This window comes from Danio rerio, chromosome 10 (assembly GCF_049306965.1).
Source record: "Danio rerio strain Tuebingen ecotype United States chromosome 10, GRCz12tu, whole genome shotgun sequence".
Lineage (NCBI taxonomy): Eukaryota > Metazoa > Chordata > Actinopteri > Cypriniformes > Danionidae > Danio > Danio rerio.
In genome coordinates, this window is record NC_133185.1 from 28,010,452 (window position 1) to 28,033,089 (window position 22,638).

The 22,638-nt window shown below is 34.7% G+C and overlaps 1 protein-coding gene across 2 annotated transcripts in view; it reads right to left on the reverse strand.

The window, feature by feature from the left end:
• nle1 (notchless homolog 1 (Drosophila)) overlaps window positions 1-22,638 on the reverse strand; it is a 29,372-nt gene that overhangs the window by 1,649 nt on the left and 5,085 nt on the right. For both annotated transcript variants that reach the window (NM_001328517.1, NM_001328516.1), the window contains exons 3-11: window positions 7,394-7,611; window positions 7,226-7,305; window positions 6,581-6,657; window positions 6,373-6,470; window positions 5,529-5,721; window positions 5,309-5,444; window positions 4,117-4,163; window positions 3,838-4,040; window positions 1,752-1,911 (exon numbers count right to left, since the gene is read on the reverse strand). In NM_001328517.1, the coding sequence (NP_001315446.1) occupies window positions 1,752-1,911; window positions 3,838-4,040; window positions 4,117-4,163; window positions 5,309-5,444; window positions 5,529-5,721; window positions 6,373-6,470; window positions 6,581-6,657; window positions 7,226-7,305; window positions 7,394-7,611 (1,212 nt within the window). The remainder of the gene's footprint in view (window positions 1-1,751; window positions 1,912-3,837; window positions 4,041-4,116; window positions 4,164-5,308; window positions 5,445-5,528; window positions 5,722-6,372; window positions 6,471-6,580; window positions 6,658-7,225; window positions 7,306-7,393; window positions 7,612-22,638) is intronic.

The following is a 22,638-nucleotide window of genomic DNA, read 5'->3' on the forward strand; positions in this document are numbered from 1 at the left end:
ATACTGGGTAATGTCAGCCTACAACCCAAAAAAAAAAAAAAAAAAGAGTAGCTGTGGATGCAAGAGGAAGCTGTCTGAAAGGGATGTCTGGGTGTAACCTGTCCCAGATTGTATCCAAAAAACATAAAACCAGTCACCGAACTCAACTTGTTGGGAGCTCCTCTGGTCAATATGCATGGCCAGGGTGCCAGAGCTAAACCTTTGGTCACTCGTGCCAATGTCAATTTCAATGGCGCCATCAGTGAAAATCTTGGGCTGTGGACAACATGAAGCATGTATTGTTCTTGTCCAACTTAACTTTCTTTCCACACTTCCGGGAGAGCTAGAGTGTGCAAGACCTAAAGATGCGTACTGCCCAGTAGGGCTGCACAATATATAGTTTCAGCATTGATATCGCAATGTGCGCATGTTGAGTCTGAATTATAGTTGACCAGGTGCTACAGAATTTTATTCAATCACTGTATTTATTTTGAATTTATATGATTTAAGCAAAAAAAAGCCCTTTTATCTTGATTCTAGTCCAAATATCTACATTTCAAAGCGAAAATATTTCCACGTCCTCCATTGGCAGATAATTTTGCTTGTTTTTTTTTCTTTTGACTGTGAAAACTAAATATTTGACTTGCTTTAGGATTTTTTTTTGGATATTTGGACTAGAAATTAAACAAATTTTTATTCATTGTGATTATTCAATTGCTGTACCTGAATACTGTAAGAAAACCAGCAAATGGTGCTATCCAAAATATCTTGTGAAACTGGATTCATATCGCAATATTGATGACAGAAAAATAAAATATCGCAAAATCAGATTGTTCCAATATTGTGCAGCCCTACTGCCCAAACTGTTGCATGCCCAGAGTGAAGCATGGGGGTGAATTAGTGATGGTTTGGCCTGCCATATCATGGCATTCCCTAGACACAAAACTTGTGCTAGATGGGCGCATCACTGCTAAAGATTACCGAACCATTCTTGAGGAATATTAAATCCTGAAAATGGTGCTGTGTATCAGGATGATAAAGCACCAATACACACAGAAAGACTGATGACAAGAGTGCTTTGATTAACATGACATCTCCCATGGCCTGCACAGTCACCAAATCTATATATTATTGAGCCACTTTGATGTTTTGGAGAAGATAGTCAGGAAACTTTTTCCTCCACCGGCATCACAGTTTACTGGCCACTATTCTGCAAGAATAATTGCTCAAAATACTTCTGGCCACAGTGCAGGACTTGTATTTGTTATTCCCAAGACGAACTGATGCTCTGTTGGCTACAAAAGGAGGCCCAATGAATTATTGTGGTCTAAAACCAGGAGTTTCAGTTTCATTGTCCAACCATTTCATTGTTAGTTATTACATAATCAAATTAAAATAGAAATGAGAAACATTTTCTAGGCAAAACACAAACACTATTAGAAATCAGTTTTAGTTGTTTAAATGCATTATATATATATATATATATATATATATATATATATATATATATATATATATATATATATATATATATATATATATACACATTTTTTTTATAAAAAACTAAAACATTGAAGTACTAAAATTCCAAATGTCAAAATCACATAAGAGAAATGTAAAAAATATAAACAAAGCTATTAAAAATACAAACAAATACAAAAATAACATATGAACTACTAAATGAACAGTGAAGAGCTAAAACCAGCCATTCCAAAGCCCTGACCCTTGTGTAAAACCTTTTAAAAGACCTCTGAACTAAATCCACTGATTACCTCGTCAGCATGGCCGGGCAGGTCTGCGTTCAGTTTTCCCGTTTTGATGTCCCACACCTTCAGAGTGCTGTCACTGCTGCCGCTGACCAACAGGCGACTGTCTGCTGACCATGCCACCTGGTACACAGGCCCGACGTGGCCCCGCAGTGAATTCAGATATCTGGAAAACAGACAAAAGCCCTTTAATTCACCTTCATGAGTTACGACAAAACATGCTGACGTGTTTGTTTGTGCAAGATATATTTGAAGAAACTGTCTGGGTTGTTGCCATGTGCAAACAAGCAAAATAGGCAGACACTGATGTGATTTGAGCGCCTCCCAGTGTACACTAATGGAAGTGCACTATGAGTCAGTGTAGGTCCATTAAAAGGCAATGCAATCTGAATCAAATATCATTTATTTTTACACTAATAACTAAAAAATAGCAAGTAACAGTGCTTGAATTCACAATATTCATAAAACAGCGGGCAGCAAATAACCAAATGAGCAAATACAGTGTAAGTGAAAAGTAGGCAATATTTTCTTGGCAATATTTAATAGATTTTTCTAAATTCTCACATTTAAATCAAGACTTAAAATGACTTAAAATGTTTTTTTATCATTTGAATTCTTTGTTGTTTTTATTTCCATTTAAAATAATTCATTCATTCATTTTCTTGTCGGCTTAGTCCCTTTATTAATCCGGGATTGCCACAGCGGAAGGAACCGAAAACTTATCAAGCAAGTTTTTACGCAGCGGATGCCCTTCCAGCCGCAACCCATCTCTGGGAAACATCCACACACACATTCACACACACACTCATAAGCAACAGGCAATTTAGCCTACCCAATTCACCTGTACCGCATGTCTTTGGACTGTGGGGGAAACCGGAGCACCCGGAGGAAACCCACGCGAAGGCAGGGAGAACATGCAAACTCCACACAGAAACACCAACTGAGCCGAGGTTCGGACCAGCAACCTTCTTGCTGTGAGGTGACAGCACTACCTACTGTGCCACTGCCTCGCTAAAATAATTAATTATTATACTTAATGTGATTATTTTTTGAATCTTTATAAAATATTCACATCCTAACCATCTTGTTTATGTACAGCAATTTGATTTACAAATTTATTGTGTAAATAAGTCTCTAAATAGATAATAATACATAGGTTTAAATAATACATGGGTAATAATACATAGGCCACAAAAGTGTTTGAGATTTGGGCTTTATCATTAACTTTGGTTATAAATGATCTTAAAGTGTCCTTGTTCTAGTGTAACAATTCATTTAAATACGGAGTAACATTAATTAATTACATGTACTTACTATATGGTTAGGGTTAGAATGCAATTTTGGCTTGGTGCTATTTGCGTGTAACTCTTCATAATTCATTGTGATTACCACAGTACAACAATGATCATTTTCTAGTTACTTTTCACCCACCTTGTAGGTCAATCAAGATTCTGAACCATTGGACACTTTACTGTCCCATGAGGGGTTTCAACAAAATCGAACCACATCTGGTCATAAAACGCACATTGTTACTTCTAGGTGGAAATAGTAATGAGTTTCAGCTTGTGTCTCAGGTGGACAAAGAGCTTCCACATGCAGCAAAACCCAGAAATTCCATAGAGAAAGTATTTGTTAACATTATAATGAAACATCAATATAACATCAAAACACTGAACCACAGGGTTAAGTGTTTAGAAACTTTAATCCAAATATATATATATATATATATATATATATATATATATATATATATATATATATTTTTTTTTTTTTTTTTTTTAATTCAGATACATAAATGATTGATTTAATTAGAATTTTGCATTTATGATGAAAAATTTCCTTTACAAATGTGACATAAAATTTCCACTTGTGTGACTTTAGTAAATCAAATACAATTGTTTGAAAACATTGACAATTTTTACAGTACTTTAAAATACAAGTCTACAAATTAAGAAAGGGTTTCCATATTTTGGTGAAAACTTTTCAATGCAAAGTTGACATTTGTATGCAATTGCTCACATGCTGTATGTACTATATTGCAGATCTATGCTAGTATGCTTATAGTTGATGTATTTAAGATCTCCCCACTTACTTTCCTGTTTTTCCATCCCAGATCTTAATGGACTTGTCGAAGGAAGCGCTGGCTATGAGTCGTGTGTCGGGTGAGAAGAGCACCTCATTGACCAATGCTTGGTGACCTGTTAGACGAGCGACCGGCTTCTTGTCCTCTGCTGGGTTCCATAAGAACATGGTGAAGTCGTCTGATCCAGAAACCAGCCTCTCATGACCTTCACCCTTCAGATGAGCACAGGGTCAGGTTTATACATCAGTCTTGTATAACATTGGTTGACATTTTATTGCTTTTACTCACTCTGACACTGTTGTAGCGCTTCAAAGCCTTTTCCTTGATCTCTTCCACTAGGAAGAAACACAAATATTCATATTTAATTTTTTAAAAATACTTTATTAAAAAAAAAACTTTAGAAGGTACTTTGAACTCTTTAAAGTGTTGTTGCAATTTGCATGTTTTGTTTTTTTGTACAATGAATCGTTATTAAGAAATTGATATGGTTGTATGCTATGTACATGTGCATCTGTAAAGTATTGATAGCACTTCACTTTTTCCACATTTTTTATGTTACAGCCTTATTCCAAAATGGATTAAATTAATTTATTTCCTCAACATTCTACACACAATACCCCATAATGACAATGTGAAAAAGATCTTTTGAAATTGTTACAAATTTTATAAAAATTACAAACCTGAAAAATCACATAGGTATAAGTAAGGGAGAAGGACTGCTTGTGGCATCATATTTAAAAAGACTTGAGACTGCAATTGCTTCCAAAGGTGCATCAACAAAGTATTGAGCAAAGGCTGTGAATACTTATGGACATGTGATTTATTTATTTATTGTTTTAATAAACTTGCAACAATTAAAAAAAAAACCTGTTATCACATTGTCATTATGGGGTATTGTGTGTAAAAATTTGAGGAAATAAATAAATTGAATCCATTTTGAAATAAGGCTGTAACATAAATAATGTGGAAAAAGGTAATGCACTGTATTGTTTATTTAGTACAGGTAAAACATAAATAAATAAGATACTTTGTTTCAGCAAAAATTAGATGAAGTCAGGTAAAATATTTATAAATTTGACACATTAGGGACAGAGATTTTAAAAGAAAAATTGGGGTCTCTCTTTTTATCATTGCATAATTCAGAAAATGCTGTGAAAAGTCAAACGAACAAACAAACAAACATTGTGAATTTTGGACTGGAGATGTGCATAAAACTGTAAATGTGTATTTAAGTGGTTATAAAGTAGAGATTTATGGCTGTATTGTAATTTAAATCTGCCGCCACAAATTGATAAAGCGCAACAAAAGAAACACTCAAAAGTGTCATTTTGATGTATTCTAAAAAAAAAACAAAAACTTTATGACAAGCTAAAAAGTACAAAAGCTCAAAACAGACACACGCACACACCTTTTGCTTGCACTGTCTCACCATAAATTAACCAAAGAAATGCATTTATCAAAGTTTTGTGTTGAAACCTACATGATCCGGTGAGATCCTGAGGGTTTATGGTTGCGTTCGCGGGTTCAAATGCTCCTGTACGCAGGACATAGTCAGTGCTGAGGGCCAGTGTGTTCACCCAGTGAGCGTGACCTTGCAGTGTACGACACTGAACACCCTACGGCGTAGATGACAACAGAAATTCACACCACCACAGTCAAACACCATTGTAAGTATGCTTTCTGTTTGATTCACATCTTACATCTTTGGCTCTCCAGACTTTAATAGTCCTATCCTGAGATGATGTGTAGAGGAGACCATCGCCTCCCCATTTCACACACGTCACAGAGTGTGTGTGTCCTGTTAGGATCTTGTCATAGTGACCCAAAACAGTGTCCCATATGCGAATCGTACAGTCTTTACTGGTGCTTGCCAAATAGCGACACTCTGGGTTTCTGAAATTAGGAAGAGAGTACAAATATTGTACAAGTTTCAAAATTAGAATTTATCAATTAACAAGTAGTACAGCATAATTAATTGATAATAAAACAAAGTTCTGAACAAAAATGTTCATTCTACATTAACCTGACTATTATTAAAGAAATTCATTAATGATTAAGCAAAATAAATTGTGGTCATTTTGGAGAAATATGGCATTTAGAGGATTTTGCATCTAATCTCTTCATTTTATGATGAGAACTCAATGGAGAGTTATTAACTACATAAATAAAAATGAAACTGACGTCTAATTTATAATTAAACGAAACCATAAGTATTAATTATTTAATATGTAGTAGGATTGTACGATTTAAGATACTAAATGAAACATTTCATAATTGTAATTATTAGGGATCAGACAATTTATTAACTATTACATAATCATTTTATTTAAACAAGAAGTTAAAAAATAGGTTAAATATTGTAAAAAATTATAATGAATGAATTATAAAATCAAGGTAAAACAACTAAATTAAACTAACATTAACTTAGTTATGAAAAATATTTTAATGTCTAATAAATTTAATTAGGAATTCACTGTAGAGATGAAACTAAATTAAATGAAGATGTAAATTAGAATTTAATTGAAGAAGAAAAAAAAAACCTACAAATGGAGAGGTTCCCAGCACAGCCAGGTGATCCACTTTGTATGTCCTGTCAAAGTCTTTCCAATCTGTTTGCCTGTGACTGGATCCCACAAGAAAATCTGAAAAAAAAAAAAAAAAAAAACAGAAAATATTTCACAATACAGCATTTTAGATCTAGCAGACTATACATAGAAATCTCAGACTTGCAATCAATACTGCATATGCTCACCTGACTGTTTTTGCAGCCTGATGCTAATTTCTTTCCATCTGGAGACCAAGCAATGGACAAAACCCAGTGTGTGTGTCCTTAAAAACATTACACAGAAAGAAAGACGTATGGTTTCAGTATCAGATGCCTTGTATCAAGAGTTTTTTTGGGTCATTTTAAATATTTGGGCCCTATAATTGAATATACATATTGCATTTTAATTATTTGAGGAAACAGAGTTCATCTATAATTCAGTGCCAAACACTGTTTTTACATTTAAATGATTCAATTTAAAGACAAACTATTAATAGAACTGATGCAAGATTTATAGACAGACATTTGTGTTATTTTAAAAATTTTTAATTTTGTAGAATTAGGTAAAAGACTATTTAGGGTTTTATAAATAAAACAAGTAAAACAATTAAATATAAAAGATAAGTAAAATAAATCATTTAATTATAGGTTAATTGCTATGACACATTTGTTTTTGCAGAAATGGAAGATATTTTTATCCATGAAAATTATTAGCGCTTTATTAAAATACCTAAACATACACACATTTTGTAATTGTTTGCTTTTTTTAAATAAATAATGAAAAATTGAGAATGTATATTTTAGTCACCAACTATTCCTGGAATTATTAAATCACCTATGCAATAAACAAACCTCTAGAAGTGTGATGTGGTGTTTCTGTGCTCAGATCCCAAAACCTCACTGTCGTGTCTCCAGATCCACTGGCCAGATATCTGAGAAACAGCCCCATAATGAACAAAAAATCTTACATTCTTTTAAAAAAATAAATTAGCATTTAATATCGCAGTTTAATCCACTTACTTTCCAGTCGGGCTGAATGCCACAGATATGACGGCCTCAGTGTGGCCCTCCAGAGAGCTGGTGCACCGAGCCACAGCCCGCACACGAAATACAGCCTGTGGCTGATACACCACCGGTAGCACCTGCTCCGTCTCCAGACCCAATGTCTGAATGCAGGAGCCCAGAGACGACACCAGCTCTGCATCTTTCACAAAGAACAAGAAAGGCACCGGCTCTTCCTGCAGACACATTATCAAATCAGAAAACCAACATCTATTAACACAAACTACTTTTATAGCACACCATTTCAAGCCAAGTAATTGTATATTACAACACTGTGCAAATGCTTGCATATTAAAGGGTTAGTACACCTAAAAATGAAATTGTTGTTATTGATTAGCAACCCTCATGCCGTTCTGTTTTCCCAAGACCTTTGCTCATTTTCAGAACACAAATTAAGTTATTAGGCTGGCTTGTGTAGCAAGCCAGACTACTGTTATCCTATTAAACTTAATATTATTATGTTGGCTTGAGAAAGCCAACATACTGTAATGCTACTTAAACTTATTCTTATTATTATTATTATTATTCCGGCTTCTGACCAAAAAAAAGCAATCGCTTCTCCTCCCAGGGCTTAGATGCTACAAGCCCCAAATTTGGTCAAAAGCTGCCTACTGCTCATGAGATGGTTGCTGTATGTCCTCATCCTGATAAGATTTGTAGTTTTTGAATTAAAAAATTTTTAATTAAAAAATTGTATCGAGTATTTGGGGCATATAAAAAAGTATACAATCCTCAAATTTGGCCAAAAGATGTGTTTGAAATTACAGATAATTATCATATTTATTTGGTGTAATTATAAATAACAGTTTTCCTATAAATATTTTTTTTATATTAAATTTGTAAAATTCAGACTCAAAGCGTGTCAGAGTGTCCACGAGATGGCGCCAGAAGACTATTTTTGAGCCCTTTGTAATTTAGTACTGGCCCTTTAAGAGGCGGGGATATCCGGACTGACTCTTTTGAATCTACAGAAATTCGGGCTCATTTCAGACGTGCTTGTTACAACATTTGAAGCTGAAATTGCGACCATTTTGGTCGCATATGCGCCTGAAAATTAATCTATGCGACCTCATAACATATTTGGGCGCATTAGTGCAACTGCTGATAATGGTTGTAGTGCGACCTGTTTTGATTTTTTGTAAAAACGTGCTGAATCGCTCTTCCCTGCCGCTATATTGGTTCATATTAGCTGTCAATCACTCAAGGTATTCCGCTGTCAGATGACAGGGAAGGAGCTTTTATGACCACGGGAAATGCAAACGGCTGAAGAGTAAAAACTTAAAGCACACAGGTTTGCAAACCCCACCTAAAATTGAGGTGTAGATGAGAGAGATCGTGACACGTCACGTGGTGAATAATGATCCACCAGCTGAGATCACTGAAACTGCGGCTCATAACAAAGACCAGTATTGCGCCGATGGTTAGTGCAATAATCCTGCTCTGCCTGCTCATAAATTGGGTCGGCTGACTCGCCAGCTTTTCCACAAACACAGAAAAATGAAGATCATCTCAGACTGAACCTTTAAATTGACACAAACTGAAACCAAAACTTTTAAAGAGTGATAGAAGTGAGACTTTACTTTCTTTCTTTTGTCTATTCTTTTTTGAGGTGTATATTATTTTTTTATTTATTTACTGATGACTGCTTTGCAGCTTTCATCATTGAATTGAATTATTTATTATAATCTTTTGTTTGTTTTGTAGCAGAAATATTATTTATTAAATTGACATGCATATAAAAACAGCAGTACAAAATCAATATTTCTTACTGCAATGCTTCATTTTTGTTTGATGCAAACTATACAATTATTTTATATAAAGTAACAGACATTTTATAGCAGATAACCTACATTCATGCACATTCAAGGCAGTATCATAATGAGAAATGGAATTCATTGTTACTATTATTGTCATTTTCATCATCACTAATATTCTATGGCCTAATTATTAGACATTCATTTTAGAATTATTGCACACAAATATCAATGTCTTCGCAGCATTAGTTAGATAGTTGTTTCTGGTTTTTGTCAGTCCTATTGATGTTGTTTTAAAATACAATAAATCCCTTAAAAAGCAATTTGCAGCGGTGCTCATTCATTTTTGGTGGGTGCTCCTAAATTTTTTCTGGTGCTCCTAAATTTATTTTGGTGCCCCTGAATATTTGAAGTTGGGAGCACCGGTGCTACCAAGTAAAAAAGTTAATTTCGAGCCCTGTATATATATATATATATATATATATATATATATATATATATATATATATATATATATATATATATATATATATATATATATATATATATATATATTCATACAGTTGATGTCAGAATTATTAGCTCCCCTGTTTATTTTTTCCCCAATTTCTGTTTAATGGAGGGAAGATTGTTTCAGCACATTTCTAAGCATAATAGTTTTAAAAACCTATATCTAATTACTGATTTATTTTATCTTTGCCATGATGACATTAATTAATGTTTGACTTGATATTTTTCAAGACACTTCTATACAGCTTAAAGTCACATTTAAAGCCTTAACTAGGTTAATAAGGGTAACTAGGCAGGTTAGGGTAATTAGGCAAGTTATTTTATAACGATGGTTTGTTCTGTAGATTATCAAAAAAAAAATATCTTAAAGGGGATAATAATTGTGTCCCAAAAATGGTTTTTAAATAATTAATAACTGCTTTTATTCTAGCCGAAATAAAACAAATAAGACTTTCTCAAGAAGAAAAATATTATCAGACATACTGTGAAAATTTCCTTGCTCTGTTAAACACCATTTGGGCAATATTTAAAAAAGGGAAAAAAAAATCAACTGGGGGTTAATAATTCTGACTTCAACAGTGTATATATATATATATATATATATATATATATATATATATATATATATATATATATATATATATATRTGTGTGTGTGTGTGTGTGTGTGTGTRTATATATATATATATATATATATATATATATATATATATATATATATACATACACACACACACATTTATGGTTAGGGTTATAAGGATTATTTTTTATCCCCCTTTTATGTTGGCAAAAACATAAGTTTACTTCAGATATTTCTTTCAAAACAGAATATTCTGTACCGCAAAAAAGCCTTCTCCTCACTTGTGATAATGACAATGAAAGCCAAGCTTTTGGTCTATGCTGTACCAAAAAAAAAAAAATCATCCAGGTGATGACAATTAAATATTACGATTATAACATTGTGTTAGTGGCCAGTGGGGTGAAACAACGTCATTGGTCAGAATTAACCACGTGATGAAGATGGCCTAATATTGTATTTAATGCAATTTTCTTCCTGTAAACTGTATATAACTATATAACTATAACTATATATATAACGCTGCAAATTACTGTAAATTGACTGTACTCTTTATTAACTGCAAAACTGATAAGACTGATTAAATAAAAGACAAATTAACTAAATGTATGTGCTATTGTTTCATTAGTATTTTAATTTAATATTTTTCTTTATATGATATTTATTATAATGTAATTTTGTTCAGATTATAATATATACTATAAATACTAACTATACTATAGTGATCTGCATTAAACAACCTGAACAAATCAGTTCTCTCTCTCTCTCTCTCTCTCTCTCTCGATTTGATCAAAAATGTAAATGAGGCCTTCCGATTAACAGTCCAGTGGACCCTAGCAACAGCCTAGAAACCACTCAGAACACCCTAGCAACTACCTAGGAATGCCTTAGCAACATCTTAGCAACCGCCTAGCAACCACTTCTCAACCGCTGTGCTTCCTGCCAACTGCCTTTGAGTCCCCGGCGCAGTCACGTTGGCTTTCTCAAGCCAACATCAAAGTTCGTCAACGAACTTTAGGTTCTAGTTATTAGGCTGGCTTGTCAAAGCCAGACTACTGATATGCTATATAAACTTATTATGTTGGCTTGAGAAAGCCAACATACTGTAATGCTACTTAAACTTATTCTTATTATTATTATTATTATTATTATTATTCCGGCTTCTGACCAAAAAAAAGCAATCGCTTCTCCTCCCAGGGCTTAGATGCTACAAGCCCCAAATTTGGTCAAAAGCTGTCTATTGCCCATGAGATGGTTGCTGTATGTCCTCATGCCGATAAGATTTGTAGTTTTTGAATTAAAAATTTTTTGAATTAAAAAATTGTAAATATTACAATCGAGTATTTGGGGCATATAAAAAAAGTATACAATCCTCAAATTTGGCCAAAAGATGTGCTTTAAATTGAAGATAATTATCATATTTATTTGGTGTAATTATAAATAACAGTTTTCCTATAAATATTTTTTTTATATTAAATTTGTTAATTTCAAACCTAAAGCTTGTCAGAGTGTCCACGAGATGGCGCCAGAGAACCATTTTTGAGCCCTTTGTAATTTAGTAATGGCCCTTTAAGAGGCGGAGATATCCGGGCTGACTGTTTTTGCTCTACAGAAAGTTCGGCTCATTTCAGACGTGCTTGTTACAACATTTGAAGCTGTTTACATTAAAATTTCTCAGCGAAAATACACAAATACAAGTCATACAACACTATTTAGTGTTCCTTTAAGAGGCAGAGAAATCTGTGGTCAAAATCGAGGTAAGATTGAACTTAATTCTGGTCATCAGTCATTCATATTATGCTTGCGGTGAACTCCATAAAGCCTAATAAAACTGATCTGGATGCAGAATCATCCGCGTCGGAATCGACCCGCATGCATTTCTGTCTGCTACCCTGTGAGTTTTAAAATGCATGCCTCTGATGTTGGCAGAAACATAACTTTACTTCGGATATTTCTTTCAAAACAGAATATTCTGTGCCGTGAAAAGCCTTCTCCTCTACTTGTGATAATGAAAATGAAAGCCAGGCGAACATTCACGTATATTATACAATAAACATATTTAATATAAAATCCTTCTAACTTTATTTTTAATCTGTATTTTAACCCTCTAAAACAGCTATGTCCTTGCCACAAAACTAATAATCCATCTTCAAAACCTACAATTTCTTTCCATTCGGTCCGGTCGGACCTGAACGTCTTTATACCGTTGTAATCACGTGTAAATTCTAACAAAGACAATGTTTGCACTTTTTAAATCACATTTTATTTATTGTGCAAAAATAAAACATCCAAACAGCATCATAACCAATAAAAACACACAGCAAAGAAAATGTATTTTAAAATAGTGAATATATATACATACAATGTATGAAGATTTTTTATATCTCCTTAATATGCTCTGCTGTTGCTGCATCAATTTCTCTCTGTAACATCTGGATTGCAATTTACACTGCAATGTTCACAATTTATTATTATGGGGGGAAAATCCAAACAGTATTATAATGTTTTAAAGCAAAAATGTTAAGAACAATTATTTACAAACAGGTAAAATAAAGTGTGTGTATATACATATATATACATACTGTTGAAGTCAGAATTATTAGCTCCCCTGTTTATTTTTTCCCCAATTTCTGTTTAATGGAGGGAAGATTGTTTCAGCACATTTCTAAGCATAATAGTTTTAATAACTCATTTCTAATAACTTCTTTATTTTATCTTTGCCATGATGACAGTAAATAATATTTGACTTGATATTTTTCAAGACACTTCTATACAGCTTAAAGTGACATTTAAAGCCTTAACTAGGTTAATAAGGTGAACTAGGCAGGTTAGGGTAATTAGGCAAGTTATTGTATAACGATGGTTTGTTCTGTAGACTATCAAAAAAAATTGCTTAAAGGGGCAAATAATTGTGTCCCAAAAATAGTTTTTAAATCATTAATAACTGCTTTTATTCTAGCCGAAATAAAACAAATAAGACTTTCTCTAGAAGAAAAATATTATCAGACATACAGTGAAAATTTCCTTGCTCTGTTAAACATAATTTGGGAAATATTTAAAAAAGGGAAAAAAAAAATCAAAAGGGGGTTAATAATTCTGACTTCAACTGTATATATGTATGTATATATATACATACTAGGGATGTGCGGAGCAGCCGGTATTTGTATTTGTATTTGTATTTGTTGAGGGGGAAAAGTATTTGTATTTGTATTTGTATTTGTATTCGAGTAAAATTCAAAATGGCGCAAAAATATATATTTTTTCTATTACACTTCTAATTTACATTATAGTGAAAGTATTGTTTAATTATACCCATTATATAAATTATAGACATGCAATATTGGTTGTTGTTTTTTAACATGTGACAAGAAACGTCATTGAAAAGAAAATAACATAGAAGCCATTATCTCATCCATGGTTAAACCAACAACTAATAAAATACCATTGTGAATATTATGAACCCCACCACCACCGTTCTTGTTGAAGGACACTGAATAGACAGAATAAAAACAAATAATACTTCAAAAAACTGTTCTTCTTCAGAAAGAACTTCTTTCCAATGCACAGAATTACAAAAACTAAAATTAACTAAATAAATCTAAATAAAACCCTGCCTGGGAGATCTGGCAGAACAAAAGTATTCTATATAATACTAAAAGATACAGCCCTGCTATTATCATCTGCCAGCCACAAAACGGACACAAAGTTTTTTTTTTTTTTATGTTTGAAACTGACTTGCTGGGGCAGAATGTGGCTGTGTTGATGGTTTGGTGCTTGTGGAGGATTTAGCAGAACATAGCTGTGCTGATTGAGGGGATTGATGCTTGTGGGGGGTTCACAGACAGTATCAGGAGAGGATGCTTTTAGTGCATGTGATAATACATTACATAGAAGGTTGCGCAGTGGCACAGTGAGTACCACTGTCGCCTCACAGCAAGAAGGTTGCTGGTTCGAGCCATGACTGGGTTCTCCCCATGTTGGCGTGGGTTTCCTCCGGGTGCTCCGGTTTCCCCCACAGTCCAAACACATGCAATACAGGTGAATTGGGTAAGCTAAATTGTCCCTATTGTGTGTGTGTGAAAGAGAGTGTATGGATGTTTCCCAGTGCTGGGTAGCAGCTGGAAGGGCAGCCACTGCGTAAAACATATGCTGGATAAATTGGTGGTTCATTCCACCGTGGCAACCCCAGATTGATAAAGGAACTTAGCCGAAAAGAAATGAATGATTATGCATAGGAGATGTTGACATATGTTTAATATCTCTGCCTCTGCCGATTTCACTTTTGCACACATTATAACGTTACAGTATCAGTTTGTTTTATCTGCAGCACCACTGACTGTACAATTCTTCCACAAAGAACATGTTTTTTTTTTGACTGGTGGAGGACCAAGAAATGGCTCAGAAGCAGTCTCACTCTTTTTCTATTCGGGTGCCCAAATGTATTTGAGGAGTTTCAAGTTAATAAAAAGTGACGGGAAGCTATGCTAAGGTTAACTAGCCTATAGCATATATCTTGCTGTCTGCAAAAGACAGTAATGTAGACGTACCATATAACTCCCATAAGTGCATACTATTCGACACAACTGCAAATGCATCGTTTTAACCTTTATAAACGAACGTTAATGTTACTCTGTCAACAGTCTATTGTCTAAATTACCGCGCTAACAGAGCTAACGTTGCGTAAACAGAGCACCCGGTTGCAAACTTCCCGATCCCGATCAAACTCCGCTACAAGTTTATAAACTGCATCTGGAACCCAATTAAGGTACAAAAATCTATTTAACAAAAATAGTGATGCAGTGTAGTATTTTTTTCGCTCAGCCGAGCCTTCTCTGTCTGTATCTGTGGAGAAGATTGTGCCAGACACCTCCGCCCCGCCCTCCGACTGAGCATCTCTCTCTCTCTCTCTCTCTCTCTCTCTCTCTCTCTCTCTCTCTCTCTCTCTCTCTCTCTCTCTCTCTCACTCACTCACTCACTCACGCGGGCATGCACTGTGGTCTCATGAGGAAACGCTGCTTTTTGATATAGTGTTTTTCTTGCTCCCGAATACAAATAATTTTTCAAGTATTTGTTCGAAATAAGTATTCGTAAAAACACGCTATTCGTGTCTTTCCGAATACCGTATTCGGGTTCGGCTCCATCCTTAATACATACATATATACATATATACATATATAACACATACACACATTTATGGTTAGGGTTATAAGGATTATTTCTTAATCCCCCTTTTATGTTAGCAAAAACATAAGTTTACTTCAGATATTTCTTTCAAAACAATATTCTGTGCCGCAAAAGAGCCTTCTCCTCACTTGTGATAATGACAATGAAGCTTTTGGCCTATGCTGTACCAAAAAAAAAAATAAAATCACCCAGGTGATGACAACTAAATATTACGATTATAACATTGTGTTAGTGGCCAGTGGGGTTGAACAACGTCATTGGTCAGAATTAACCACGTGATGAAGACGGCCTAATATTGTATTTAATGCGATTTTCTTCCTGTAAACTGTATATAACTATATAACTATATATATATAATGCTGCAAATTACTGTAAATTGACTGTACTCTATATTAACTGCAAAAATTATAAGACTGATTAAATAAAAGACAAATTAACTAAATGCATGTGCTATTGTTTCATTGGTATTTTAATGTAATATTTTTCTTCATATGATATTTATTATAATGTAATTTTGTTCAGATTATAATATATACTATAAATACTAACTATACTATAGTGATCTGCATTAAACAACCTGAACAAATCAGTCCTCTCTCTCTCTCTCTCTCTCTCTCTCTCTCGATTTGATCAAAAATGTAAATGAGGCCTTCCGATTAACAGTCCAGTGGACCCTAGCAACAACCTAGAAACCACTCAGAACACCCTAGCAACTACCTAGGAATGCCTTAGCTACACCTTAGCAACCGCCTAGCAACCACTTTTCAACCGCTGTGCTTCCTGCCAACTGCCTTTGAGTCCCCGGCACAGTCACGTTGGCTTTCTCAAGCCAACATCAAAGTTCGTCAACGAACTTTAGGTTCTAGTTATTATTATTATTATTCCGGCTTCTGACCAAAAAAAAGCAATCGCTTCTCCTCCCAGGGCTTAGATGCTACAAGCCCCAAATTTGGTCAAAAGCTGCCTACTGCTCATGAGATGGTTGCTGTATGTCCTCATCCTGATAAGATTTGTAGTTTTTGAATTAAAAATGTTTTAATTAAAAAATTGTATAGAGTATTTGGGGCATATAAAAAAGTATACAATCCTCAAATTTGGCCAAAAGATGTGTTTGAAATTACTGATAAGTGTCATATTTATTTGGTGTAATTATAAATAACAGTTTTCCTATAAATATTTTTTTTATATTAAATTTGTAAAATTCAGACTCAAAGCGTGTCAGAGTGTCCACGAGATGGCGCCAGAAGACTATTTTTGAGCCCTTTGTAATTTAGTACTGGCCCTTTAAGAGGCGGGGATATCCGGACTGACTGTTTTGAATCTACAGAAATTCGGGCTCATTTCAGACGTGCTTGTTACAACATTTGAAGCTGAAATTGCGACCATTTTGGTCGCATATGCGCCTGAAAATTAATCTATGCGACCTCATAACATATTTGGGCGCATTAGTGCAACTGCTGATAATGGTTGTAGTGCGACCTGTTTTGATTTTTTGTAAAAACGTGCTGATTCGCTCTTCCCTGCCGCTATATTGGTTCATATTAGCTGTCAATCACTCAAGGTATTCCGCTGTCAGATGACAGGGAAGGAGCTTTTATGACCACGGGAAATGCAAACGGCTGAAGAGTAAAAACTTAAAGCACACAGGTTTGCAAACCCCACCTAAAATTGAGGTGTAGATGAGAGAGATCGTGACACGTCACGTGGTGAATAATGATCCGCCAGCTGAGATCACTGAAACTGCGGCTCATAACAATGACCAGTATTGCGCCGATGGTTAGTGCAATAATCCTGCTCTGCCTGCTCATAAATTGGGTCGGCTGACTCGCCAGCTTTTCCACAAACACAGAAAAATGAAGATCATCTCAGACTGAACCTTTAAATTGACACAAACTGAAACCAAAACTTTTAAAGAGTGATAGAAGTGAGACTTTACTTTCTTTCTTTTGTCTATTCTTTTTTGAGGTGTATATTATTTTTTTATTTATTTACTGATGACTGCTTTGCAGCTTTCATCATTGAATTGAATTATTTATTATAATCTTTTGTTTGTTTTATGGCAGAAATATTATTTATTAAATTGACATGCATATAAAAACAGCAGTACAAAATCAATATTTCTTACTGCAATGCTTCATTTTTGTTTGATGCAAACTATACAATTATTTTATATAAAGTAACAGACATTTTATAGCAGATAACCTACATTCATGCACATTCAAGGCAGTATCATAATGAGAAATGGAATTCATTGTTACTATTATTGTCATTTTCATCATCACTAATATTCTATGGCCTAATTATTAGACATTCATTTTAGAATTATTGCACACAAATATCAATGTCTTCGCAGCATTAGTTAGATAGTTGTTTCTGGTTTTTGTCAGTCCTATTGATGTTGTTTTAAAATACAATAAATCCCTTAAAAAGCAATTTGCAGCGGTGCTCATTCATTTTTGGTGGGTGCTCCTAAATTTTTTCTGGTGCTCCTAAATTTATTTTGGTGCCCCTGAATATTTGAAGTTGGGAGCACCGGTGCTACCAAGTAAAAAAGTTAATTTCGAGCCCTGTATATATATATATATATATATATATATATATATATATATATATATATTCATACAGTTGATGTCAGAATTATTAGCTCCCCTGTTTATTTTTTCCCCAATTTCTGTTTAATGGAGGGAAGATTGTTTCAGCACATTTCTAAGCATAATAGTTTTAAAAACCTATTTCTAATTACTGATTTATTTTATCTTTGCCATGATGACATTAAATAATGTTTGACTTGATATTTTTCAAGACACTTCTATACAGCTTAAAGTCACATTTAAAGCCTTAACTAGGTTAATAAGGGTAACTAGGCAGGTTAGGGTAATTAGGCAAGTTATTTTATAACGATGGTTTGTTCTGTAGATTATCAAAAAAATATATATCTTAAAGGGGATAATAATTGTGTCCCAAAAACGGTTTTTAAATAATTAATAACTGCTTTTATTCTAGCCGAAATAAAACAAATAAGACTTTCTCAAGAAGAAAAATATTATCAGACATTCTGTGAAAATTTCCTTGCTCTGTTAAACACCATTTGGGAAATATTTAAAAAAGGGGAAAAAAAATCAACTGGGGGTTAATAATTCTGACTTCAACAGTGTATATATATATATATATATATATATATATATATATATATATATATATATATATATATATATATATATATATGTGTGTGTGTGTGTGTGTGTGTGTGTGTATATATATATATATATATATATATATATATATATATATATATATATATATATATATATATATATATATATATATATATATATACATACACACACACACATTTATGGTTAGGGTTATAAGGATTATTTTTTATCCCCCTTTTATGTTGGCAAAAACATAAGTTTACTTCAGATATTTCTTTCAAAACAGAATATTCTGTACCGCAAAAAAGCCTTCTCCTCTACTTGTGATAATGACAATGAAAGTCAAGCTTTTGGTCTATGCTGTACCAAAAAAAAAAAAAATCACCCAGGTGATGACAATTAAATATTACGATTATAACATTGTGTTAGTGGCCAGTGGGGTGAAACAACGTCATTGGTCAGAATTAACCACGTGATGAAGATGGCCTAATATTGTATTTAATGCAATTTTCTTCCTGTAAACTGTATATAACTATAACTATATATATAACGCTGCAAATTACTGTAAATTGACTGTACTCTTTATTAACTGCAAAACTGATAAGACTGATTAAATAAAAGACAAATTAACTAAATGTATGTGCTATTGTTTCATCAGTATTTTAATTTAATATTTTTCTTTATATGATATTTATTATAATGTAATTTTGTTCAGATTATAATATATACTATAAATACTAACTATACTATAGTGATCTGCATTAAACAACCTGAACAAATCAGTTCTCTCTCTCTCTCTCTCTCTCTCTCGATTTGATCAAAAATGTAAATGAGGCCTTCCGATTAACAGTCCAGTGGACCCTAGCAACAGCCTAGAAACCACTCAGAACACCCTAGCAACTACCTAGGAATGCCTTAGCAACATCTTAGCAACCGCCTAGCAACCACTTCTCAACCGCTGTGCTTCCTGCCAACTGCCTTTGAGTCCCCGGCGCAGTCACGTTGGCTTTCTCAAGCCAACATCAAAGTTCGTCAACGAACTTTAGGTTCTAGTTATTCTTCTTCTTCTGAGACTAAAAAACAAAACGCATCTCCTCCTAGAGCTTTCAAGCTATTACCACCAAACTCACACCAGACCTCCGAACTATTCTGACTCGGGTTGCTATATCTCCTCAGCCTGATCCGACTTTCGGTTTTCCGAAAAACGTCCCGGGACTGTCGGAAAAATCCCATAGACTTAACATTGGACCAAACTTTGTGACCTCGTAACTCTGCGTCAGACTGTCGCACAGACTTCTAACTGGGCTCATTTAACTCAGACTATCAAACTGCCAATGACTGATCACGTTTAAACTTTCTAGCCACGCCCTAGCAACCACTTTTGGACCCTAGAAACTGTCCCATAGACTTCCATTCAAAAGACTCTCATTGACTTAACATGGGATCAAACTTTGTGAGCTCATAACTCTGAATCAGACTGTCCTACAGACTAATGGCTGAGGTCATTTAACTCAGACTACCAAACTACCAATAACTGATGAGCTTTAAACTTTCTAGCCACACCCCTAACTACCACATACTGCACCCTAGCAGCTGTCCCGTAGACTTCCATTACAAAAGACTCTCATTGACTTAACATGGGATCAAACTTTGTGAGCTCATAACTCTGCATCAGACTGTCCTACAGACTAATGGCTGAGCTCATTTAACTCAGTCTAGCCAGCAGCCAATCACTGATGGCCTTTTAACTTTCTAGCCACACCCCTAACTACCACATACTGCACCCTAGCAACTGGCCTATAGACTGTAATTAGCTGTGCTATAAAATGCTTATAATTTTAACATACTAATGACATGCCAATCATGCTAGCAACATGTTACTCATATGCTAATCATGCTAATTACATGCTAACTCATACTGGAAACATGCTAATGACATGCTAATTTGTACAAGAATCATGCTAGTGACATGCTAATTCATACTAGACTCATGGTAATAACTGGCCTACATGCATATCTTTGCTTAGCAGTGTCCTATTGACTTGGGGGATGGCTCATCTGACTCAGACAACCAATGAGCATGTCAATATGATAATGAAGCTCACAAGCCACGCCCCCAAATTGATTCCATAGACTTCCATTAAAATAGGCCAAGATGCATATCTTTGCATAGCAGTGTCATAGAGACATGGGGGTTGGTTCATTTGACTTAGACAGCCAACCACATTCAAGTGCACTCTGTAACCTCGCCCATAGCAACAAAACAGAGTACCCTAGCAACCATTCATCAACAGCTATATCTCAGCATCAGAACATCGTAGAGACTTGGAGATTGGCTCGTTTGACTCATGCTAGCCAACGGAACTTCCTAAATGCTACACATGCTAGCAGTGATTAGCTACATGCTAATATTGACTAGCCAAGTACTGTAACTTGCTAGAAATGCTTACTAAGTATAAATGTTTTATCAAGCATGTATGTGAGGTTTGCCTAGTAACCAACCAGGGTACCCTAGCAACTGCCTAGCAACCACCCAAATTACCCTAGCAACAGCCTAGCAACCACCTAGCAACGGCCTAGTAATGCCTTAGTAAGGGCCTAGCGACCACTCAGGACACCCTAGCAACCGCCTAGCAACGCCTTAGCAACCACTCAGAATACCTTAGCAACCACCTAGCAACACCTTAGCAACCACACAGCAACCACTTGGGACACCTTAGCAACCGCCTAGCAACACCTTAGCAACCACCTAGCAACCACTCATAACACCCTAGCAACTGCCTAGCAACGCCTTAGCAACCACCTAGCAACCACTCAGGACACCCTAGCAACCACCTAGCAACACCTTAGCAACTACCTAGCAACCACTCAGGACACCCTAGCAACCACCTAGCAACGCCTTAGCAACCACTCAGAACACCCTAGCAACCATCTAGCAACCACTTAGGATACCTTAGCAACCACCTAGCAACACCTTAGCAACCACCTAGCAACCACTCAAAACACCCTAGCAACCGTCTAGCAACACCTTAGCAACCACCTAGCAACACCTTAGCACATGCTAATTCATGCTAGAATCATGGTAACAACATGCTAACTTCATGCTAGAATAATGCTAATTCATGCTAAAATCGTGCTAGTAACATGCTAATTCATGCTAGAATCATGCTAGTAACATGCTAATTCATACTGGAATCATGCTAGTAACATGCTAATTCATGCTAGAATCATGCTAATAACATGCTAATTCATACTGGAATCATGCTAGTAACATGCCAGTTCATCCTAGAATCATGCTAGTAACATGCTAATTTATGGTAGAATCATGCTAGTAACATGCTAACTCATGCTAGAATCATGCTAATAACATGCTAACTCATACTAGAATCATGCTAATAACATGCTAATTCATACTAGAATCATGCTAATTCATACTAGAATCATGCTAGTAACATGCTAATTCATGCTAGAATCATGCTAGTAACATGCTTATTCATGCTAGAATCATGCTAATAACATGCTAATTTATACTAGAATCATGCTAGTAACATGCTAATTCATACTAGACTCATGCTAGTGACATGCTAATTCATACAAGAATCATGCTAATAACATGCTACTTCATGCTAGAATCAAGCTAATAACATGCTAATTTATACTAGAATCATGCTAGTAACATGCTAATTCATACTAGAATCATGCTAGTAACATGCTAATTCATGCTAGAATCATGCTAGTAACATGCTTATTCATGCTAGAATCATGCTAATAACATGCTAATTTATACTAGAATCATGCTAGTAACATGCTAATTCATACTAGACTCATGCTAGTGACATGCTAATTCATACAAGAATCATGCTAATAACATGCTACTTCATGCTAGAAAAACACTAGTAACATGCTAATTTTACTACAATCATGCTTATAACACAGTAATTCATGCTAGAATTATGCTAGTAACATGCTAAATCATGCTAGAATCATGCTAATAACATGCTAATCCATGCTAGAATCGTACTAA